This window comes from Protopterus annectens, chromosome 4.part0 (assembly GCF_019279795.1).
Source record: "Protopterus annectens isolate FY-2018-M chromosome 4.part0, PAN1.0, whole genome shotgun sequence".
Taxonomy (NCBI): Eukaryota; Metazoa; Chordata; order Ceratodontiformes; family Protopteridae; genus Protopterus; species Protopterus annectens.
This window is the reverse complement of record NC_056733.1, coordinates 926,073,645-926,097,092: the sequence shown is the minus strand read 5'-3', so window position 1 is coordinate 926,097,092 and position 23,448 is coordinate 926,073,645. Positions and strand designations below refer to the sequence as shown.

At 43.3% G+C, this 23,448-nt stretch overlaps 1 protein-coding gene across 1 annotated transcript in view; it reads left to right on the top strand.

The window, feature by feature from the left end:
* The window catches only part of GCN1 (GCN1 activator of EIF2AK4), a gene marked incomplete in the record, with an annotated part of 2,100,248 nt that overhangs the window by 2,058,672 nt on the left and 18,128 nt on the right, over positions 1–23,448 (top strand). The window contains 1 exon segment of the mRNA XM_044068902.1: positions 15,427–15,645. Coding sequence (XP_043924837.1) covers positions 15,427–15,645 — 219 coding nt within the window.

The window sequence follows — 23,448 nt, the reverse complement described above, 5'->3', positions numbered from 1 at the left end:
GACATTGAAGAGCACTGTTAAAAACTGTAACATAAGGTTGCTATAGTTACCAAAAGAAACATCAGGAAATTATTGTTTTTATGTACTTATCCTTTGTTGACCAGGTTAGTCCCACCAGGCTAGTGGCCTCTTTTTCATGGGACACCCAAGTTAGTATTTTATTCTGCTCGGGGACATTTGAACAGGGCATCAGGGAATCTTCCCCAACTCTTTTTGATAGGTGTTGGGATCTTTTACATTCATCTTCGCTACCACCATGTGAAGCAGACTGAACATTGGTTTAAAATCTCACCCAAAGAATGAAACACTTAAGAGTGCAGCAGCACCCCCTCCCCCTTATGCTGTTTTGTAGTTTCTGCTTTCCAAGCACCTGGTGTGGGAGTAGAATCCATAACCTTCTGCACCAAGGACAAATCTCCTACTTGTGCCACTGACACTACTTAAGGATTAATGTCCTACGTAATATTCTATGCACACTGACCATACTTATTAACGTTCTATGTAATGTTCTATGCACATTGACTCTACTTGGAGTCATGTTCTATGTACGTTGACCGTACTTAAGGAGTAACTTTCTATGTGATGTTCTATGCACATTGACCCTACTTGGAGTCATGTTCTATGTACGTTGACCGTACTTAAGGAGTAACTTTCTATATAATGTTCTATGCACACTGACCCTACTTAAGGAGTCATATTCTATGTAATGCTCTATGCACATTGACCCTACATAAGGAGTCATGTTTTATGTAATTTTCTATGCACACTGACCCGACCAAAGGAGTTATGTTCTATGTAATGTTCTGTGTACGTCAATACATTACATTCCCAAGAATGTAGCCAGTGTATTAGCAGACAGTTTACCCCATGTACCCACATTCTTGCACTTACTATTCCTGAAAGTTTAGTTTACCCTGAAATATCCTTGGAGCAAGTCTTAAAATTCTGGCCAAAGGTTAAAACTAGCATTTCTATGGGACCAAATACCAGAGCATGTTTATACCAGGCTGTGTTCTCATCACTGCCAAGTGTGCAGTGTCCAAGCCTGCACTTAAAATGTTCATCCGCTGTGTACCCTCAGGGTTTATCCCTGATGCCTGGAGAACAGCCACTGTGACCCTACACAAGGGTGAGTCCTCTAGAGCCACAGGTAGTTATCAGTCCTTTAATCTCACCAGCTTTTATGTAAAGCCATGGAATGTTCCTTGGTAGAACTCGTGCAGATATAGGCAGCTTAACTGATCCAAACCCCACTTAGTGTTTGGCTTTCTGAAGGGCAATTCCTGTCTCTTGAAACTAGTAAACTTGGAAAAGGTTATAAAGACTGTTGGAAGGTGGTCACTCTGTGTGTGCACCTGATCATTTTTGTACATGCATGCTGTTTATAATGACTTAGAGAAGGCTTTTAACTCTATTCCTTGTGCTGATATTACTGAAAGGTTAGACAAACTTTTACAGTTGAAACCCCTGTGTTATCCATTGGATTGCAAACTGGCTGTCCGACAGATCACAAGTAGTGAAAGTTGCTGGTACCCTCACTGAATTGAAGATTATGACTTGTGTGGTAACACAGAAATCAGTGCTGGGTCGTCTCCTGTTTTTCATTTATTTTGCAGACATCCAAGCCAGTATCATTCAAGTGTGGTTGATAAAGTGTGCCAGTGGCTGCAGGCTGGACAGTGTTTTGTGCTCCATCCACTGATACTAAGCTGGTGGGATGTGCCCATACCTGGTGCAGTGAAAACAGTCTCAAGCCAACTGCAAATAAGTGCATAGAAGTGTTGGGCAAAAGAGCTGTGCCCACCTTGTATGCTATAAAACAAAAAAACAAAGTCACTGGAACCACGACAAGCATTTATTTCCAATAGAAACGCAGGTTAAAAACTTTCGGCCAACTTGACGCCTGAGGAAGCCTCTAGGGTGAAAGTTTTAACTTGCATTTGTATTGGAAATAAATGCTTGTTATTGTTCCAGTGACTGTTTTTTTTTTTTTGTTTGTTTTATGTCGTTATTGTGAAGTCAACTGGATTTGCTGATGGTTTATTCACTTGTTTTGTGTGGACCCACCTTGTATGTTATACATTTTGCTGGTCTTCAAACAGATACAGTCATAAGAGACTTGGGTACTTATGTAGACAACTGTCACATTCAGTCGTCATGTTTTTGCCACAGTTGGGAAATCCTTCTGTCTTACCCAGTTGATTTCCAGGGGAATTTCAAGATCCACAGACGTCATCCTGCCCCTGTACATTTCCTGTGTCAGACACATCATCAAATACAGTATGTACAAATGTATGGATATTGCTCAGCTGGAAAGACCCCAACAATTTTTAAGCAAAGATAGTAAACATTTTAAATCTTTCATCTATCCCAGTAGATTAGCAAAACTGTTTATACTCTGTAGCCTTTTAGCTGCTCTGGGTTGGACCTGTGCTTTGCTTTTGAGTCATGAAAGACTGTCCTATTTCACTGACTTCACATTTCTTCAGAGAAATGAGTGGCTGTACATACATCTCTGCTACAGATCGAAATTTACACTAACAAATGAGCACGACTCTCTGGAGGGGATAGCTTTCTAACTAAACGTATTCCAAACCTATGGAATAAATTACTACTGTAGATCATAGTACTGTTTTGGTTACCTTTAAAAGCTAGTCTTGTTTGGATGGGTATACACAAATTTACTGTAGGGCTTTGATGTGCAGTCCTTCTCAAATTTAGCAGTGAGCATTATTAAAACTAGGCGATTGGATGGGTAGACACAAATTTACTGTAGGGCTGTGATGTACAGTCCTCCTCAAATTGAGTAGTGAGCATTATTAAAACAAGGAGATTGGATGGGGTAGACACAAATTTACTGTAGAGCTGTGATGTACAGTTCTTCTCAAATTGAGTAGTGAACTAGGCGATTAGATGGGTAGACACAAATTTACTGTAGGTCTGTGATGTACAGTCCTCAAATTGAGTAGTGTGCATTATTAAAACTAGGCGAATGGATGGGGTAGACACAAATTTACTGTAGGGCTGTTATGTGCAGTCCTCAAATTGAGTAGTGAGCATTATTAAAACTAGGCGATTGGATGGGTAGACACAAATTTACACCAGGGCTATGATGTACAGTCCTTTTCAAATTGAGTAGTGAGCATTATTAAAACTAGGCGATTGGATGGGTAGACACAAATTTACTGTAGGGCTGTGATGTACAGTCCTTCTCGAATTGAGTAGTGAGCATTATTAAAACTAGGCGATTGGATGGGTAGACACAAATTTACTGTAGGGCTGTGATGTACAGTCCTTCTCAAATTGAGTAGTGAGTATCATTAAAACTAGGCGATCTGATGGGTAGACACAAATTTACACCAGGGCTGTGATGTACATTTCTGCTTGAATCGAGTGGTGAGCACTGTTAAACTAGGCATCATATAGTCATATAGGCTTGCTTGCCTGGTGTTATTCCAGTGCCCTCAGCAACTGTATTATCTGAGACGACCTGTTTCTCATTATATCAAATGCTGCAGCCAACACTGGAACAGAAGATTTCCATTTATATCCAGAAACAAACACAACTACATGGTAAGATAGGTTCATTATCCAGAGCTTCCCATTACTCTGGAATAAAATCCCTTTGTATGTCAAGCAATATGATTCAATGTCGTCTTTGAAATATAGCTTAGACAAATGGCTGAGGGCCCTAAAATACACTCCACGACTTACAAGCCTTGCCTTCTTTGAAAAGGTTTGTAGAACCTGAGAGTAGTTATTAGCAAGGTGCACATGGTCTCTGGTTGAATAGCACCATATTTCTATTATTCATATGTTCCTGTGTTTTCACCCAGAAAGAACTCTGCTTAGATACCAGGCCATCTTTGCAGTGTTCTTGGAACTTTCCAAGGTCTACTATATGGGGGATGTTAGAGATGGCCCTACTTTTAAAAGTGGGCGGCAGGAGTTTTTACTTCCTTCTGTTAGTTTTGAAGGGAAATATAACCTTTTGTCCTCTCTTGGACTTCTTCAACTTCATTCATTGGAATCCCATATCTCATACAGTGGCTCTCTAGGGTGTCATATCCATACTGTACAAGGGCACCTGATTGGTGTCACTGGACATGATGGGCGTACAGTAAATTACTTTTTCTTGAAAATGAGTAGCTCTTTCTGTGCAAGTGCTGCTGTGTGGTCTGTCTGCACTTGTACTGTTTAAGAGTTAGTCATTAAGCAGGAGGCTTTGCCGAGGGGAACTGCTTATGGTCCCTTAACTAGGTGGATGACTAACTTGTGGTAGTTCATGTAAGTGGGCTGTATGGCATCATCCATAATTTAGGTACTTGGGCATTTGCACAGCTGCAGGCCCTGGGGGTGAGGGTGAGACTTCATTGTGGAAATCATGTCCTTCCTGAACATGTCTTGATTTTTTTTTTTTTTTTTGACTTAAAAAAAAAAAAAAAAATCAAGTCAGACCGTCTTTATGCTCTCTCATTTGCCCTTGTGGAGACCCAGTAGATCACAGACTTAACAGCTTATAGGTTCATAGGTTCATACTAGGCTATCTGCCCTAGGGCATTTGTAAGCCTAGCCAGAGTGTGTTTGGCTTTCGCCACCCATTTAAATGAATTTTACTATGCCCTTTTTCGAGGTTTAGTTTACTGTGCCTCTGTCTAATAGTGACATAGAAGTGATACCCGGGGTAAATCTGCGATCTCCCATCCACTCATCCAGATTCCTCTTGAAGAGAGTCAGTGAGGGACTCTGCCTAACCTGGACTGGGATTTTATTCCAGAGTGAAGGGAGCCTCTGGGTTATGAATCTGTCCCTCCAGCATGTCCTATTTATTTCTGTGCTGAGGTTCAAGTCCCTCGAGTACGTAGCTCGATGGGATTTGGATTTTCTAAGGTGCAGCATGTACATTAATTCCGGGTTGGACATGGCTTTATACGTCAGGCACAGATCGCCTCTAAGCAGGCGGTAAGCAACCGAGTAGAGCTGGAGTTTCTTCAACCGGGCAGCATATGGCATCTGTTTGAGCCCTTTGATCCTCTTGGTGAGGTATATTTGGGGTCTCTCCAGTTGCTGCAGGTGTCTGGTAAGGTACATCCCAAAAGGGGCATTGTACTCAATTATGGGCCTGTTGAGGGATGAGTAAAGAGGCACAATGACCTCCCCTGATCTAGATGTGAATCCCTTCATGATTAGGTGGGCTATATAGAATGTTTTTCTAACCACTTTGGCCACGTGGTTGTCAAATGAGAGATTACGATCAACTTGGGTCCCCAGGTCCCTAATTACTTCTTCCGTACTTAATGGATTACCACCTATGTGGTAATTTGTGGGCACTTTGTTATTGCCAAAGGGGATGACTATACACTTTTTGGCATTTAGCTTGAGGCCATGGCTCTGGCACCAATTGTCTGTTTCTGTGAGACCCTTTTGGAGGATGCTTGTGTCAGCTGGAGAGTTGATTATGGTGCCCAGTTTGCAGTCATCTGCGAACTTGGTCAGCCACAGTCCTTCTGTGTTGGCCTGTACCTCGGAGAAATATATACCGAACAAGAGAGGTCCCAGGACTGAGCCCTGAGGGATGCCACTCGGAACTGGTTTGGAGTCTGACATGGCCCCAGCAATTCTAACCATGTGGGTTATGTCCTTGAGCCAGTTTGCAACCCATCTAGTGACATAGGGGGTTATATTTTAGCTGGATAGCTTATCTATGATGCCCGAGTGGGGTATTGTTTCGAAGGTTTTTGCGAGGTCCAGGTAGGCTGTGTGGACCACCTTTCCTTCGTCAATGGCCTTGGTGACTGTTTCAAAGAAATCGACCAGGTTTAAGAGGCAGGATCTGCCCTTAACAAAGCCGAACTGGGTAGGATCCAGTGTCTGTAGATCCCAAATATCTTTATTTATGAGTTCCATGATGATCCTTTCCATAGCTTTGCAGACCAAGCTAGTCAGGCTTATGGGGGCGATAGTTTCCAGGATCCGTTGAGGCTCCACCTTTGTGGAGAGGGACCACTGTTGCTGTACGCCACTCTTTGGGTACATATCCTGTAGTAAGGCTGAGATTGAACAGTAGCTTTAAGTTTGGGTTCAGTTCATCTTGGAGTTCATGTAGGACGTAGCCAGGGACACATCTGGTCCCATTGATGCTGTGTTTTTTGCTTTGGAGAGGGCGGTTTTTACCTGAGCATTTGAGATGTCAGGGGGGCAGCACTCTGCTGGAATAGATATTTGCTCTTTTGGTGGGGGGGGGGGAGTTTGCGCTGAACCTGTCGGCTAGGATGTTGGCAATGTCTGTGGGTTCAGTGTATTTTTTGTCATTTTGGTCTAATTCTAAGCATATCTGGGAATTCCCACCCAGGTTTCTAACATAACTAAAGAAAGCTTTGTGATTATCTTTAGTGTCCTGTGCAATTTTTCTCTCGAAGCTAGCCTTAGATGGTTTTATGAGTGCCCGTAGTATTTTTGCTAATACTGATCAGAGGTGCCTTCCCTTTTTGGGATTTTGCTCTATCATGTAGTAACTTCCTTCTTCTGTTGTATAGTTTGTTTATGGCTGGGGTCCACCAGACAGGACGCCTGCCTTTGGGGGTTTGGGTCTTAGTTTTATTTGGGATTGCATGATCCATGCATTCCTGAAGGTGTTCATAGAATGCGTTTATAAAGGATTCTGTGGTCTGGGCCGTATTATCCACAGGCCCGGGGGCTTTGAAGGATTCCACCTCGGTTTTGAGTAGTGTGAAGTTTGCTTTAGAGAAGTTTTTCAATGTGGTTTTCTGGGCAGGGGGTGGGGTCGGAATGTGGATATCCAGTGAGATTAATTTATGGTCTGATCTTACCAGTGGGGGATACACTTCTGGTCTAGAGCATAGAGTCCCCATGTTGGTGATGATCAGGTCCAGTATGTTTTACCCTCTTGTGGGAGTGGTCACCAGTTGTTCCATAGCATTTGAGTTTATAAATTCTCGGAACCTTTGGGCTAGGGTGTTGGAGCTAGAGTAATGCTCCCAGTCTATGTTTGGGTAGTTGAAGTCGACCAATATAATGGTGTTTGGAGAGACCTTCATATTTTCCAGTGTTCTCAGGAAGGCCGAGTGGGGTTCCTGGATTTGGGAGGGTGGTCTGTAGCAGGCTATAAACTGGAAGGCAGTTTCACCCACTGTTAGTTGCACATGGATAGTCTCCGATGCTTCGTGCTGTGCCACCAGCCTGGAGGTGTGGGAATCTTTGACGAATATTGATACTCCCCCTCCTTTTGTGGTTCGGTCCGAGTTTTGGGGCCGAAAAGCATGGTATGAGGTTATAACCTGGTAGTGCTGGGGTGCTCTCGGCAGCCTTGAACCAGGTTTCTGTTACTGCACAGATATCGATGTCCTCCATGCTAAGGAGAGTTTCGAGTGTGTGCATCTTGAGGTTTAGACTTCTGGCGTTGAGTAGCATTACTCTTAGTTTCTTATCCCTTGTGATACCTATGCAGGTGGGTTTGCCTTTTGAGCCTTGCCTAAAAAAGGCACTACGGGGGTGGCAAGAGCCTTTGCCAATATCAGACAGCCCAGGGGTGACAGGTGCAAGCCGTCCCTAGCGAAGCAGCGTGGCTTGTCGAGCATGTCATCCCAGGCTGACAGGCATTGGATCCCCTTTGAATGCCACCAATACTTAAGCCAATTGTCGAAATTGATCATCTTGTCTCTTCATATTGTGGCATCATTCTTGGTGAGGGTAAGATGCTACTCAAGGTCAGGGTCATACCGGCCTGGGCTACATGCTCAGAGAGCTCGTCTGTGTCTCTTTTCATGTAGTCCAGGGAGGTACGTCTCAGGTCATTTACACCAGCATGGACAATGACAGAGTCATATTTGTACTTGCTTTGGAGTGACCTGAGTGCTTCTGTTATGTGGCGGATCCTAGCGCCCGACAGGCAGCTTACCGTGACCTTCTCCTTGTTCAGCCTGGTGAGCGGGACGTCAGTGTGCCTGACGATAGAATCACCTATTACAAGTGTGTCAGGTGTGTTGTTTAGCCTTAAGGGCTGTGACTGTTCGGCACACTGGCTTTGTGAGCTATGTGTTGCACGTGTTTTGTTTTGGGGTAGCGGTTGCTTGGGTGTCTGCTTTGGAAGTCTCTGCTGCTTAGGCAGATTTTTATTTAGAGCCTCCGAGTATGTTTTTGTGTGTTTGTGTCTGGTTTGCTGTCGTGGTAGGTCTATGTGAGACTGGAATTGTAGTGAGAGTGGTTTCCTTCTCCTCCTGACTGGTTATGCCAGTACTGAGTTGAGAGAGCTTAGCCTCCAGTTTGGTTGTATGGTTGCATCTCTCACATATGTTGGAACTTGTTGGGAGGAGGAGAGGGTTGTCTGTGTACATGAGGCACTTGTAACATTGCCTCAAGATTCCCAGATTCACCAGCTGGACCAGAGAGGAGACTGCCAACTGACCTTTGGACATGCTAGAATAGTACAGGGAACTCCTTTAAAAATAGAAAAAAGGTCAATAGGGAATAAGATACTCAAGGGGAGTTTGTGAGGGTGTAGTGCTTTTAATTTTTAGTGTTTACTTATATAATTGCTTTAGTGAGCAAGTGGCAGGCTTTAGAGTACGAATAGGGTGTTTATTATGAGTACTAGAGCAGGGGAAAAGTGAAGAGCAGACACTGTGGAGCTGAGAAAAGTGTAAAACCGATTAACCATCGCTGCCCGATGCCTCGCTATGCGCAAAATCGTGCAAAGCCACGCTAAAGATTATTTACAGAAGCAGTAGAGGGGTACTGGAGACCTTCCTGTGCTTTCTGGGATTAATATACCCAGCAGGACTCCATGGTGTCTTTCACATGCCATAGGGGCAAGCTTTCAGTGGAGTGTGGACTGCCATTAGCTGCACCCATCACCCTGTCCACTTGGATCATCATCTGGTGTCAAATGTTTTATGGAGTTTCTTAGCTTTGTCTGTGTGAATCTTCCTTTCTGACAGCCAGACATTGGTTCTTATAATGGATGCCTGCTGGCAGGGAGGGGTTCCAATCTTGAGACTGCTGTGTTAATGGTATGTGGATGCTTCAAGGGAGCTCACACTGCCTGTATCATGTGGAATTGCTGGCAGTCTTTTCAGCCTGTATATTGTGAATTGGGTTCTGAGGCAGGAGCCCCTCATTGTCCATTTTATGAATTAGGTTCTGAGGCAGGAGCCCCTCATTGTCCATGCTCTAAATTGAGGTCTGAGGCAGGAGCCCCTCATTGTCAATGCTGTGAATTGGGGTGGGAAGCAGGAGCCCCTCATTGTCCATGCTGTGAATTGGGGTGGGAGGCAGGAGGCCCTCATTTTCCATGCTGTGAATTGGGGTTGGAGGCAGGAGCCCCTCATGGTCCATACTGTGAATTGGGGTGGGAGGCAGGATCCCTCATTGAACATGCTGTGAATTGGGGTGGGAGGCAGGAGCCCGTCATTGTCCATTTTATAAATTGGGCTCTGAGGCAGGAGCCCCTCATTTGCCCGTTCTACGAATTGGGGTCTGAAGTAGGAGTCCCTCATTGTACATTCAGTAGTAAGGTTATTTTTTGGTACCTGAGACAGCTGGGTTGGATGGCATGTGCAACAAAGTATTACAGGTATGAGGCCCACTGTCGTGGCTCCATGGTGTGAAAGGATAAAGCCTAAAGTACGACCCAGCCCAGACAACCCAAATTTAACTAAACAACTCTGGTATTGGAGACTGTGTTGAGGAACGGTGGAAGTGAACAGCTGATGCTGGCTGTTCGAGAGGGGAATTCCTGTCACTGCAATTCTGGCATTTAGCAAGTGCCCAGAGAAGAGCACAGAATTGAGAAAATTGAGAATGTCCTTATCAAGCCAGTGGTGTTACTCCACTGTAAATATGCAGAAACATATTTACATAGATGGGGAAACATTACAAGCCCCCCCATGTGATGCAGTTGCATATGTCAGCTGCTAGAGGTAGTATAGAAATGCTTATGACGCTGTCTTAGACAGTAATCTATGGGAGCAAAGGCATTTGGTTGTACTCCAACCTGGGGTCAGTTTGGGCCTACCTTAGATATGGGAGACCCTAGCCTTGGTGTGTTGTGAAAACCAGGCTGATCATACATGTGTTTCCATTCCCCTGCAGGCAGGCTAAACCAGGAAAGTAAAGTGAGGCACAAGCAAACTCAGTGCCTGCCTGGACAATCGCTCTTACTGCTGGTTTCACTCTGGGGACATCGGGAGCTCCCCTTTCCCTGGGAATCAAATGGGTTCAAGACATATTAGACAGAGACAAAAAAAAAGTACGATGCCACAATGCAGGTGCTCGCAGTGTTTGAAACGTAAATAGTGATTCAAACAGAAAAGCGGCAAATTCCTAAGTTCGCTGTTATTCCTTGGAAGTGACTTCACTCTTTGATGTGGGAAGCTGTGTCCCCAGCACCACCACTTCTTGTTATTAATCCCAAGATCAGTGTACTTCAGAAAAAGAGGAATATTCAGAGAGAATAGGTTTAGGTTATAAGGTTTTCCCTTGTTGTACAGTTTTAGTTCTGCAGTTCCAAGGGTCCAACGTGGTTCTTTCACTTTCAACAAGCATATGCAGCCTGTACCCATAGTCCTCAGTGCAGTGAAGGAAGGCAGGTCTGACAGTGGGCCTTAAAGACACTTGCCTTTCACTTGCTGAAATTCCAGGAAAGGCCGATGTGCTGGTGAACTCCCTAAGCTGCTCATGTCGTTTGTGGATTCAGAAGTCTTATCTGGTCAGTCTTCATTAAGTGCGACACCCTTGATATTGCCTTGTTCACCACATGGAGGAATGCGACACCCTGGATATTGCCTTGTTCACCACACGGAGGAATGCAACCCCTCACCTTTAATTGGCATTTCTGTAGAGCATGAGAAAGGTGACTGTGGATACATTCTCCCTCCCTTGACAGATGATAGTCCTGTAGACCTTCCCACCTTTCTGCTTTACTCTTTGCCATTTTGCAAAGTTGAGAAAAGAGGTAAAGCTAATCCACTTTGTTTCATGGTGGTCAGAAAGGCTGTGGTTTCAGACTGTTGGGTTTGTGGCATTGCAGAAACCCTTCCAGTATAAGCCAAAGATGTACATCTTCGGCGGGGGAGATGGCTGACTCCACGTTAGCGCGTGGCCCCGATTTAGATCTCGTTCCTACTTGACATCCGTGCAGGAGCCTCAGACGTGAAGAAGCCAGGATGTCTTCTTGTCATCAGATTTAATTCTAAGTGGAAGAGGTTTTCCTCCTGGCTGTAAAAGTATTATCCATCAGCCAAGTCCATTAGCTTGTAAGTGGACTGTTTTCAAAGTTTGTATTATCTGGGTCTTTGTTATTCCCTCGTAATGGTAAATGGCAGTGGCATATTTGCTTATCATGATCTTCTGGATGGTGGTAGGACTGTGTCCCAGCAATGGCTTGTTAAAGAGCTCCTTAAAGGTTCTGGATGGTGGTAGGACTGTGGCCCAGCAATGGCTTGTTAAAGAGCTCCTTAAAGGTTCTGGATGGTGGTAGGACTGTGGCCCAACAATGGCTTGTTAAACAGCTCCTTAAAGAGGTTCAGCATTTTCATTCTTTACTGAAGAGCTTTCTTCCATGGGTCTTGAAATTCATGATTGAAGTACTTGCCTATCATATGTTTGAGTTTCCAGGTTTGGCAGCACTGAATTTAGTCTTTTGGATGATGCGTTTCTTGATGGCTGTCACCACTGCTTACAGCTTGTTTGAGCTTCAGCTCTTCCTTTGTAAGGAACTGTATTGAAGCTTTCTTCAGGACTAAATCTTCCTTAGGACCAACCCACATTTCACCTTAAGGGAATCTCAGAATTAAACTAGTCCATTCATCTCCAAACCATGGGGGGAGGAGGGAGAGGTTGTTTTTGCCATGTGTGAAGCACGTGCTTAACTTCCAAGGCATGGAATAGCTTTTGATCTCTTTGGCTCTAGGGAGACGGTGTCTTGTAGTTTCTAAATAATTCCTTTCAAAGTGGATTGAAAACTGAGAGTAAAGGTTGCTGTTACAGGTCACTCACTAGGGAGACTGCTGTTTCATAAACATCTTCATTGCCGACACAAGTTCCTTTGCCACTCATCCATTAATGCCTTCAAGTGTTAATTCTTGGAGCATGACTGCACGAGTTGAGTGTCCTTTGGTGTGCTGATGTTACAGGATTGCACTTTGACCCTTTTTCTCTCTTGGCTGTTCTTACCTGGAGGTTTAGCATGCTTCAGATTCTTCCCATTCACTCACCCACAGAAAGAAGATTCTCAGTGTCAGATGTTGACAGACATGTACTTGCTCTAATGGTTGATCTCTGAGGGGGTCCCCCTCCAACCCCCTTTATGTAGAGTGCACCTCCATCCTGTGACTTCTGTTGGGAGTTCTTTGCAAAACTGAGGAGTATGTGTTTATATGCCCTTGTATTTTTATTCTTTATTTTCCAGACTTACAGAATTGTAACCAGTCAGTGGCTAGGAGACATGCTAACAGGGACAAGGCACACACACTGTACAGCATGGAATGTAATGGGAGTGCACTAGCCGGAGATGACCGTGCAGTCAGCTGCTAGAGCTAATAATGGCAGGACAGAAGATGTACCAGTCGTGCAGCCAGAGCTAATAATGGCAGGACAGAAGATGTAGCAGTCGTGCAGCCAGAGCTAATAATGGCAGGAGAGAAGATGTACCAGTCGTGCAGCCAGAGCTAATAATGGCAGGACAGAAGATGTACCAGTCATGCTGCTAGAGCTAATAATGGCAGCAGAGAAGATGTACCAGTCGTGCAGCCGGAGCTAATAATGGCAGCAGAGAAGATGTACCAGTCGTGCAGCCAGAGCTAATAATGGCAGGAGAGAAGATGTACCAGTCGTGCAGCCAGAGCTAATAATGGCAGGAGAGAAGATGTACCAGTCGTGCTGCCAGAGCTAATAATGGCAGGACAGAAGATGTACCAGTCGTGCTGCTAGAGCTAATAATGGCAGGACAGAAGATGTACCAGTCGTGCTGCTAGAGCTAATAATGGCAGCAGAGAAGATGTACCAGTCGTGCTGCTAGAGCTAATAATGGCAGGACAGAAGATGTACCAGTCGTGCAGCCAGAGCTAATAATGGCAGCAGAGAAGATGTACCAGTCGTGCAGCCAGAGCTAATAATGGCAGCAGAGAAGATGTACCAGTCATGCAGCCAGAGCTAATAATGGCAGCAGAGAAGATGTACCAGTCGTGCAGCCAGAGCTAATAATGGCAGGAGAGAAGATGTACCAGTCGTGCAGCCAGAGCTAATAATGGCAGCAGAGAAGATCTCCCAGTCGTGCAGCCATCAAGGAGGAACATTTGGCAGTGCAGTTGAACACACGAGCACTTATTTTGTGTACTGTTCTCGGACAGCATTTTCTGCTGTTTCAGATGCCAAGTTAAGTGTCAGTATCTGCCTGAGGCATACTGTTAAGTGTCAGTATCTGCCTGAGGCATACTGTTAAGTGTCAGTATCTGCCTGAGGCATACTGTTAAGTGTCAGCATCTGCCTGAGGCATACTGTTAAGTGTCAGCATCTGCCTGAGGCATACTGTTAAGTGTCAGTATCTGCCTGAGGCATACTGTTAAGTGTCAGTATCTGCCTGAGGCATACTGTTAAGTGTCAGTATCTGCCTGAGGCATACTGTTAAGTGTCAGTATCTGCCTGAGGCATACTGTTAAGTGTCAGTATCTGCCTGAGGCATACTGTTAAGTGTCAGTATCTGCCTGAGGCATACTGTTAAGTGTCAGTATCTGCCTGAGGCATACTGTTAAGTGTCAGTATCTGCCTGAGGCATACTGTTAAGTGTCAGTATCTGCCTGAGGCATACTGTTAAGTGTCAGTATCTGCCTGAGGCATACTGTTAAGTGTCAGTATCTGCCTGAGGCATACTGTAGGCATTTTTTAATTGCATCAGAGCAGGTACACAAGGTTTTGTTGGTGCTGTTAGGTTATATGTCCAGACTGCACAGATGACCAAATGAAAACACTTCTCTTTGTGCAGGCGCTCAGGGTGTAGAATATGGGGTGTGTAACTTTCAGTGCTAATGAGTTAGCTGCTGGAAGTTTCCTGCTGTGGTCTAGCTTCTATATTGCTTAGTCTGGTTAAAGACTTTATGGAGACGTCTGCTATTCCCTCAGCATTCCAACAGTCCACAAGACACCATAAAGGTTGTCTCATCATCATCTTATGACCTTAATGGAATTTACTTCTCTCATCAGAGACAGATGTTCAACTTTCTACTGAATTGTTCATTTATCTACTGTTTCATGTTTTCAAGAAAAAGTAGAGGGCAAATTATTAACCTAGCTGGATGTTAAATGCACTTTTATCAGAGGCTTTCTCAATAGCAGGCCTTCCATAAAGCTGCCTTTTAGTGTTGCTAAAACACCTTCATTTCCTTACTGAAAACTATCTGCTTCCCAAGTGTAGGAGAGCCAGGCTGGAGATGAGCGGACGGCCAACATTGGCTTACTTATTCTGGGTGGAGAAAATGGTGTGGCCCACTGCATTGTTCCTACAGGTAAGAGAGTTATGTCATGCCACACTATGGGCTTGGGGATACTCTTGCCTCTACCAAGCCATGTCAGTGGCAGGTCTTTGTAGGGTGCAGGTCGAATATGCACACCTACATGTGAGGGTGTAACAGGCCCTTATGTCAGCCCCTAGAAGAGAGGTTAGACCCACAGTAGTGGGAAAAGCCTGAATGTTGGTAGGCAGGGAAACAGGAAAAATTACACACACACACACACACAAAACTTGAGCCCTCTGCTTGTCTGTTTTAGCCTGTGTGATGCAGGGGAATGTATCTATTTATTTTATTTATTTATTTAACATTTGTTAACTGGGAAAGTCCGACTTGGAACGGAGCCAGTTTTCAGCAGAGGCCCAGGGAGAAACGTCCTAGATGTATGTCTTTCTAACTTTGTACAATGCAGGTCGAATGTACTATTTCCTATGGTGGTTTCTGAGACTGGTTGATGCCCACAGAATATGGGTACAATATTCTCGCCTTCCTTTGATGATGCTGTTTTCACTGCCTTCTGATATGGTTTTTCCTGTCTACTGCCTAGGCGGGTTTGTCTTTTGCTTGGAGGAAGGTAATGTGGTTTGAATTTGTATTTACTGTTTGAAACATTCTTGTTGCAACTGTCTGATGAAGTCTCACTAAAGGGTGAGACGAAAAGCGCTTTATGGTTACTGTTTTTTATTGTTTTTATCATTTGTTTGAAGCAAAGTCTGAAGAATAAACTTTGGAAACTACTATTGTGTGCGTGCCTCAAGCCCTCTTGCCTGCATCTCTCACAGTGCTGCTTCCCTGCCTTCTCTCCTAACCATGCTGTTTGCAGTCTCTTAAACATCAGTCCAGTGATTTCTCACAGTGCTGCTCCCCTGCCTTCTCTACTAACCATGCTGTGTTCTGTTTTCAGTCTCTTCAACATCAGTCCAGTGATATCCGGCTGATAGCTGTGAAGATGATCTGGTGGGCAAACAGAGAGCCAGTCCGTGCATCTCCGCCTCAGGTGATCAAACCACTCCTAAAAGTCCTACTGGACAACACCAAGGACAAAAACACCAGTGTCCGTGCTTACAGTGAACAGGCCATTGTTAATCTTCTGCAGATGAGGAGTGGAGAGGAACTCTTCCAGGTGAGCATGTCCTTATTCTTTTCATTGTTCCAGCAGTCTTACCTGTGTGAGGTAGGAAGGAGCAGGAGTTTCTGCTGCATGCATCGCTAGTAGTTTTTTTATCCGCTAAGAATTATATTAGTACTGTGCAGCACTGAAATGAAACCTTTCAGTTAAAAATAATTAGCTACATGGATGAATTATGTATTTCTATAAACTGAAACAAAGCACCTGTATTCTTGTTAGGCTTTCCTTTTTTCTTTTTTTTCCCCCTCTTGTTAACTGTGATGATGGATTATCCATGGAAGCCATTTTCTGCCATGTCTGGGGTCTTAAGTGGCATGAACAAACTATTTTGATTCAGAAAGTTAAAACAAAAGTAGTGAAGTTTCAGAACTTATAGTAGGCACACCAGTGAGCACCAAATTCTAAGGTGTTACACACTGGAAAAAATATTAAGATAGTAAAATATAGGAATCGAATTTATAGAGAAGATATATTTGCAGATATGGTGCACAGCAGAAGCTCTGCTGCAGTAAACCCAAGTGGGAGATGGAATGTTGGTGACAAGGTTGTAGAATGTTCTAGAAAGAAATGGATGAGGTAACATCCACATGTTAGGTAAGAAGGAAAGTAGTAATAGGAAATGAAAATAGGTGAGATGTTAGTACTGAGTGAAATTATTGATGTAGGCCCTACAGAACACGGTTATGACATGAACAGAGAGACGTTCCAGCTCTGTTAAGTAGTTCCAGAAACCATTGATGTAGGCCCTACAGAACACGGTTATGACATGAACAGAGAGACGTTCCAGCTCTGTTAAGTAGTTCCAGAAACCATTGATGTAGGCCCTACAGAACACGGTTATGACATGAACAGAGAGACGTTCCAGCTCTGTTAAGTAGTTCCAGAAACCATTGATGTAGGCCCTACAGAACACGGTTATGACATGAACAGAGAGACGTTCCAGCTCTGTTAAGTAGTTCCAGAAACCATTGATGTAGGCCCTACAGAACACGGTTATGACATGAACAGAGAGACGTTCCAGCTCTGTTAAGTAGTTCCAGAAACCATTGCCATTCATCAACAGCAGTTAGCTGTTCAGATTTAACTGTCACCTAGCTTTTTGGCCTCTGTAATAGACAGGAATGTTGAAAATGCCTAAGAAACAGTTTTTCCAGCTCGGTACTGTTTAAATTCAAGCTTTTCTCAATGATCCTCACAGCTTTCACATTACCTGGCTGAAGAAGGCCATCCTTCCTGCATTGAGAGAAAGTGAGATTTTTGCTCTGGTTAAGACCACAAAAGAAATAAAAAATAACTAAGTACTTTGCAGCAGACTGTAGATATGAGTGTAAGTTGTCTTCTCACACACTATATAGATTACAGTCTTAGAGAAAGCTACGGTTGTGATAGACAGCAGTGTGTGTGAAATGCAAGCAAAGGTGCATTTCTTCTCGCACACAATACATACCTGACTGCACGTATTGAAGAGCAGGATAATCATGCCAGGAGTAGTAGTTTGAGGCATTGCTGTAAAGGTAAAAGGGGAACATCTTGTATGCCCAGGTGCTGTTTGCTGAAAAACTTGGGAACCTGAAAATTTTGAGTTTGTTTTTTTTTTTTTTTTTTTTTTTTTTTTTTTTTTTTTTTGAGTGAATTTTAACTACATGTCATTGTGACACTAAGCATCCGAAGATGTGAAGACCCTACATTTCATAATTCTTAAAATGCTTACTATCTTGACATATAAGCACGGGTTCATGTCAGTACACCGACAAGCGGAACATCGACAGTCACTCCACCGACACATGAAATAATCAAAACTGCAAACACGGACATTTAATAGGTAAGAGTTTTAATTTCGCTAATCATGCCTACCATGTTTTAGTAAGTGTGGCAGTGTTATGCATGTGTGGTAGGCATGATTAGCGAAATGTAAACCTCTTACCTGTTAAATGTCCGTGTTTGCGGTTTCGATTATTTCATGTGTCGGTGGAGTGACTGTCGATGTTCCGCTTGTCGGTGTACTGACATGAACCCATAAGCACACAAGTTAATAAAGCAGTGTGGCCCAGAGGATCACCGGTGTGTAAATGGCAGAAAGTAAGAATCAACATTAACTCTTTAAGTTTATCCTGTTATGAAACTCCTCGTATAATAACTGTACAAAAATTAAACTTGGTATGTCCAGTTGAATTTAATGGCTTCCCAACGTGTTTAATTGGCTGGAGGAAGTAGTTCCATTTTTGATGCATTATGAGCTTGTATGGTCTGGAAAAATAAAAAAAAACATTGTGTGGTAAAGTTGATCTGGGAAACAGCATTTCAACAATCCTTATTCCAGCAATGGAATAAGGTTTCTTGGAACAGTGCAAAGCCATGAAGTAGTCACTGTCTGTAAAAGGACTGATGGATCTTGCAACATAGTGAAGATTATCTGTTTTTCCAGCAAGATTTGTATGTCTGGATAGAGTAAGGTCTGAAGTTCGTAGCTTTCGTACTTAATAAGCAGATCATAGGGCCTTGTTTCCCCACTTAGTTTCACTCTTATCTGGGGTAGCAGGTCCACAAATACTAAATGCTAAGGTGTTAAACACTGGAGGACTTCGATCATTTGTATAATTAGTATTTTTGTAAGATCATGGGAAATTACTCAGCTATTGGCCCTGAGGTCCTTATGAGCCTAGCCAAGAGGTTAGCCCATATTTAGCCAAGTCAGTACCCGATGCCCCAGTCCAACAGGGACATTGGTGGAATCCCAGGGGTGTATTTTTTGTTTCCCATCCAGTTATCCAGGTTGCACTTAAAAAGGGATAATGAGGTACTCTGCTTGACGTGGAGAGGGAGTCTATTCCACAGATGGGGGAGTCTCTGGGACACAAATCTGTCCCGTCAACAAGTTCTGTTGATGTCACAGACCAGATTGAAGTTGTGCGTGCTGGTTACTTGAGTAGAGCGTAGCTTGCAGATATGCAGCAGTCCCATCAAGAGTCTGAGATTGCTTTGTATGAGAGAGAGAGAGATCAATTCTGAGGAGTCTGTATGAAACTGAGTAGAGGGACAGGGCTTTTACCCTGTCGGTGTAGGATAGATGTTTGAGGGCCTGGATTCTCCTGGTGAGGAACCTCTATGGTCTCTCCAGCTGCTGCATGTGCTTTGCAATGTACATGCCAAAAGGGTCATTGTACTCAACAATGGCCCTTATAAGGGAAGAATACAGGGATATTATGACCTCCTCGTTCCTGGATGAGATGCCCTTACTTATAAGATGAGCCATGTAGAAAGCTTTCCGTAAAATGGAAGCAACATGGTAGTCAAAAGTCAGGTTGCTATCAACCTGGATGCCCAAATCCCTCATGACTGATTGCATGCTTAGATTGTTATTAATGTGATCATTTGAGGGGACGTCACTCTCCCCAAAGGGAATGATGCATTTTTTTGGTATTCAGCTTGAGACCATGTTTCTGGCACCAGTCATTTGTTTGGGTGAGACCCTCTTGGAGGACGTCCACATCACTAGGGGATTTGATGACAGTGCTCAGCTTGCAATCATCTGCCAACCTGGTCAGCCGTAGCCCATTGGTTTTTGGCCTGCACCTCAGAAAAGTATATCCCAATTAGAGAGGCCCCAAGACCGATCCCTGGGATACATCGCTCGTTACAGTTCTACTACTTGAGGTGGCTTCCCCTATTTTGATTAGGTAGGTTCTGTCACTGAGCCAGTTTGCTACCATCTGGTAACATATGGATTGATGCCTAGTTGAGAAAGTTTATCTACTATGCCTGAGTAGGGAATAGTGTCGAAGGCTTTGGCCAGGTCAAGGTAGGCGGTGTGCACCATCTTCCCCTCATCCATGGCTTTGGTGACTTTTTCAAAGAAGTCGACGAAATTTAACAGGCATAACCTCCCCTTGAAGCCAAACTGTGTGGGATAAAGTGTTTGGAGTTTGCTAATGTCCTTGTTAATAAAGTCCAGGATAATCTGTTCCACAGCCTTGCAGATCAGGCTAGTTAGGCTGATGGGTCTGTAGTTTCCTGGATTGGTGGACACTCCATCTTTGTGCAGAGGGATGACTACTGTTGTGATCCACTCAGCTGGGACAAAGCCAGTACTCAGGTTTTGGTTGAGGAGGGTGCCTGATGGTGTAAGTTCCTGTAGGATGCAGCCTGGGATGTTATCAGGTCCCACTTAGGCAGTATTTTTTTTGCCTTTGAGAGGGGAGTGATGACCTGTTCCCTAGAGATAAAGGGAGGGGGGCAGGTACTGGGGATGTCCTGAGTTACTGATGGGGGAGGGCATTGGAGTGAAGTTTTCACTGAATCTGTCAGCCAGCAAGTTGACTAGATCTACAGCATTTATGTATGTGGTGTCCTGTACCACCAGTTCTGAGCAGATATGGGTGCTACCTTTGAGACTGCAGACGTATGTGAAGACCTTATTTAACATTTGTTTACTGAGAAAGTCCAACTTGGAACAAAGCAAATTTTCAGTGGAGGCCCAGGAAGAAACACTGCAGATGCATGTCTTTGTAATGTGGGCGGAAACCGGAGTACCCAGAGAAAACCCACACGAATGCAGGGAAGGCATGCAGAGACTGCACAGAAGGCATTCCAGCCAAGAATCGAACTGGAGATCCTCGTGCTGTGAGATAGCAACGCTACTGCTGCACCACTGTGCCATCCTGATGATTATCTCTAGTAGGTGTGGCCAATTTGGACTCAAAATTTGCTTTGGAGGGTTTCACTAGTGCCCTTATTTGCTTGTTCAGGCTAAGGAGAGATTGCTTCCAATTGGGCACCTGCTCCTCCTTGGTCCTGGGCAGTAGTTTTCTTTTTTTGTTATATAGTTTATTGCAGATGTCCACCAGACAGGTTTACTCTTCCTTGCGGAGGATGATTTAGTCCTGTTGGGAATTCCTAATTCCATGCATCTGTATAAATTCTCATACAGTATTTTGGTGTAGATTTGGACATTGGTGCCAGTTCCTACAAAGGGACAGGGGGCTGTGAAGCTGTTTATACCATCCCTCAGGAGATTGTAATCCGCTTTGGTGAATTCTTTTTGTTTGACCCTAGCTAGAGGGGTGTCGGGGGAGTTGGTAACTTTGATTGTGACCTCTTTATGGTCAAATCTTACCAGGGAGGATGGTAACTGTAGGGATGCTGCAGTTGGTACTCATGTTGGTTAATACCAAGTCAAAGATATTACCACCTCTTGTGGGGGTATTGACTAGCTGTTCCAAGAAGTTTGTATTGACAAAATCGAGGAATCTCTGGGCATTTGTATTCTAACATGAGTAGTTCTTACAGTTTGTTTGGGTAGTTAAAGTCGCCCATGATCAGGGTAAAGGGTTGAATCTTGATAGATTCGAAAAGGTCCAGATAAGCAGAGTGAGAGCTTGAGTCAAATTTTGGAGGCCTATAGCTAGCTATGATTTGAATAGGGGTGTTGTCAATGGTTAACTGCACCTGGATTGTCTCATGTGCTTCATACTGACTGAAGAGCCTGGAGGTGTGTATGTCTTTAATATAGATTAAAACTCACCTCCTTTGGCTTTGCTACCCACAGTTTGGGGTCTGAATGTATGATAGGATGAGTAACCAGGTAAGGCTGGGATCCTCTCTGCAGCTTTTAACCAGGTTTCTGTGACTGTGCAAATGTCAGCATCTTTCAGGGTTAAGAATGCTTACAATGTGTGCAGTTTCATGCTTTGACTTCTAGCATTTAGCAGCATGGCCTTTAATTTGCGTTTTGTTGAAATTCTTGTGTTGGTAGTTTTGACCTTGTCACCTTTCCTAAAAAAGGCACTATAGGGGAGGCAAGAGCCTTTGCTAGAAGAATTGAAGCAGACAGATGCAGGCCATCTCTGGCAAAGCATTGTGGTCTGTTGATGCTTAGCTTCAAAATACAGTGCTTGGTGTGCAGTGTGTATTTTAGGGCACGTAGCTCATCTTTCACCCCCTTTTTACATTGTATATTTTTTGTTTATTGTTAGGGGGCTAGTGTTTTTTTTAGTAAATTACTGACAGTGTTGTATTGTCCTTAAGATGAAGCACTTCTGTTTCACTTGGCATTGCTATTAACTATATTAATGTTTAACTTGTATGGAAAGTTGTTTGGGTGCCTTTTATAAAATGGTTATTAGATCTGTTATAGTGGGTTTATTTTACTTCTAGCTGTAAAGTCACTGAGCATGTTCCTTTAGTTCTCTAGATATTTCTTTCCAGAGGGGAATCTTTTCTTCCTCTGTACAATGCAATCTTGGTTGTACCATTTGGAGATGTTAATAGCACCCAGGAGCCTTTCTGTGAGATTTGCATATGATACCAGGTTAGAAACTGTTTTGTTTGTGTCATGAGCTGCAGTACTCCAGTGAATAAGCTTGATGTAGGACTGGGATTGTATGTATTGGAATATGCTTCCCATGTATGCAGTTACTTACATTTTGTAGTTATGCAGTTAAGATGAACTGTGAGGTTCTCTTAATGCCTTTTAGTTAGATAGTAGGACATTGTTACCAAACGTAGGAGTTTGGCATATGTGGCCAGGTCATATTGGAGTTAGTTTATTCTGGAGAGGTGGGGTTCTTGGTATTGCTTCCATCTGGCCATGCCTCTTTTTTTATACTTATTGTGGATTTTTGAGAGCATGGTAGCTGCCCTTTTGCAGACAGGCCTTGCAGTTAAATGTATGTATGCTGCAAACAGTTTTGTTATACATTTTGAGATAATTAACCAAATGTTAAGGTTTTGTGTTGTCAAGTTTATGGCATCATCTGCATCAAAATTTTGCTTTGACTCTAATGACTTTGTGATATCCAAGGATTTTGAATTGTCTGTATTGGAACCTAGTAGGGTGTGGATTGTAGTTCCTGTTTTTTCCCCAGATTGGAGTATGGCATTAATGATTAGCTGCTTTAACATACAATGACACTTGGCTTGATTGAATGTAAATATTAGTAATCTGATTAAGTACATTACAGCTTTTCGACTTTGTAGAGTTTGTCAGATATGAAGCCTTTGCAAGAAACATACATTTGACAGTCTCAAACATACGTTGCCTAGATCCACATGTTGTATTACATCTTTTTTTCTCCTTTAAAGAAGGGCAGTAGCTGTTGATTAAATGAGTACCCAGTTAAATTTTAAGGATATACTCAGTGCCAGTGATGGAATGCTTGCTGTTTTCATTGACTTCTTGGGAGAGAAGAAGTTAAGATACCTTCTGTCTTCATGCTTGGGGTGGTTGTCTTTGTTAGAGAAGATTGTCAGGCAAGAATTTTTACTTCTTTAGGGGTCTTATCGTATTTGGAGATTTTAATATGGTTGCTTATGTGAGTGGTGCTTTTTGTGGAAATGATGCAGACAAACTGAAATATGACAAGCAAAGGGCAAATGATGGAGATTGTGGAGGCCATTTGGCTAATTCAAGTGAGAGCTGAATTTAATAACTGTATTTGTCAGGTATGATAGAACAAGAACATCTGGAAATATTAGACTTTTTCAGAATTTGTTGGACTTGTGGTTGTCTCTAAAGCATATGCCCTACTTCATGTCATTAATGTTTGGAAAAGTGCTTTGGGGAGGGGAGGAGGAGGGGGACAGTTAACTGTAAATAAAGATTTTTTTCTTAAATAGTACGAATTTTGTGGCATGTGGTTTTCTTTACATGCTATGAAGTAGTTTTTTTTCCAGTTATTTTTAAGTGTAATGGAGATTGTAAACAGGTGCTGCTGTTCTTTTTTTCTCCCTTCTTTTCTCTCTTCTCTTGTTCAGTTTTAAGAAACGTAGACACTAATGTATAAAACAACGCCTGGTTAA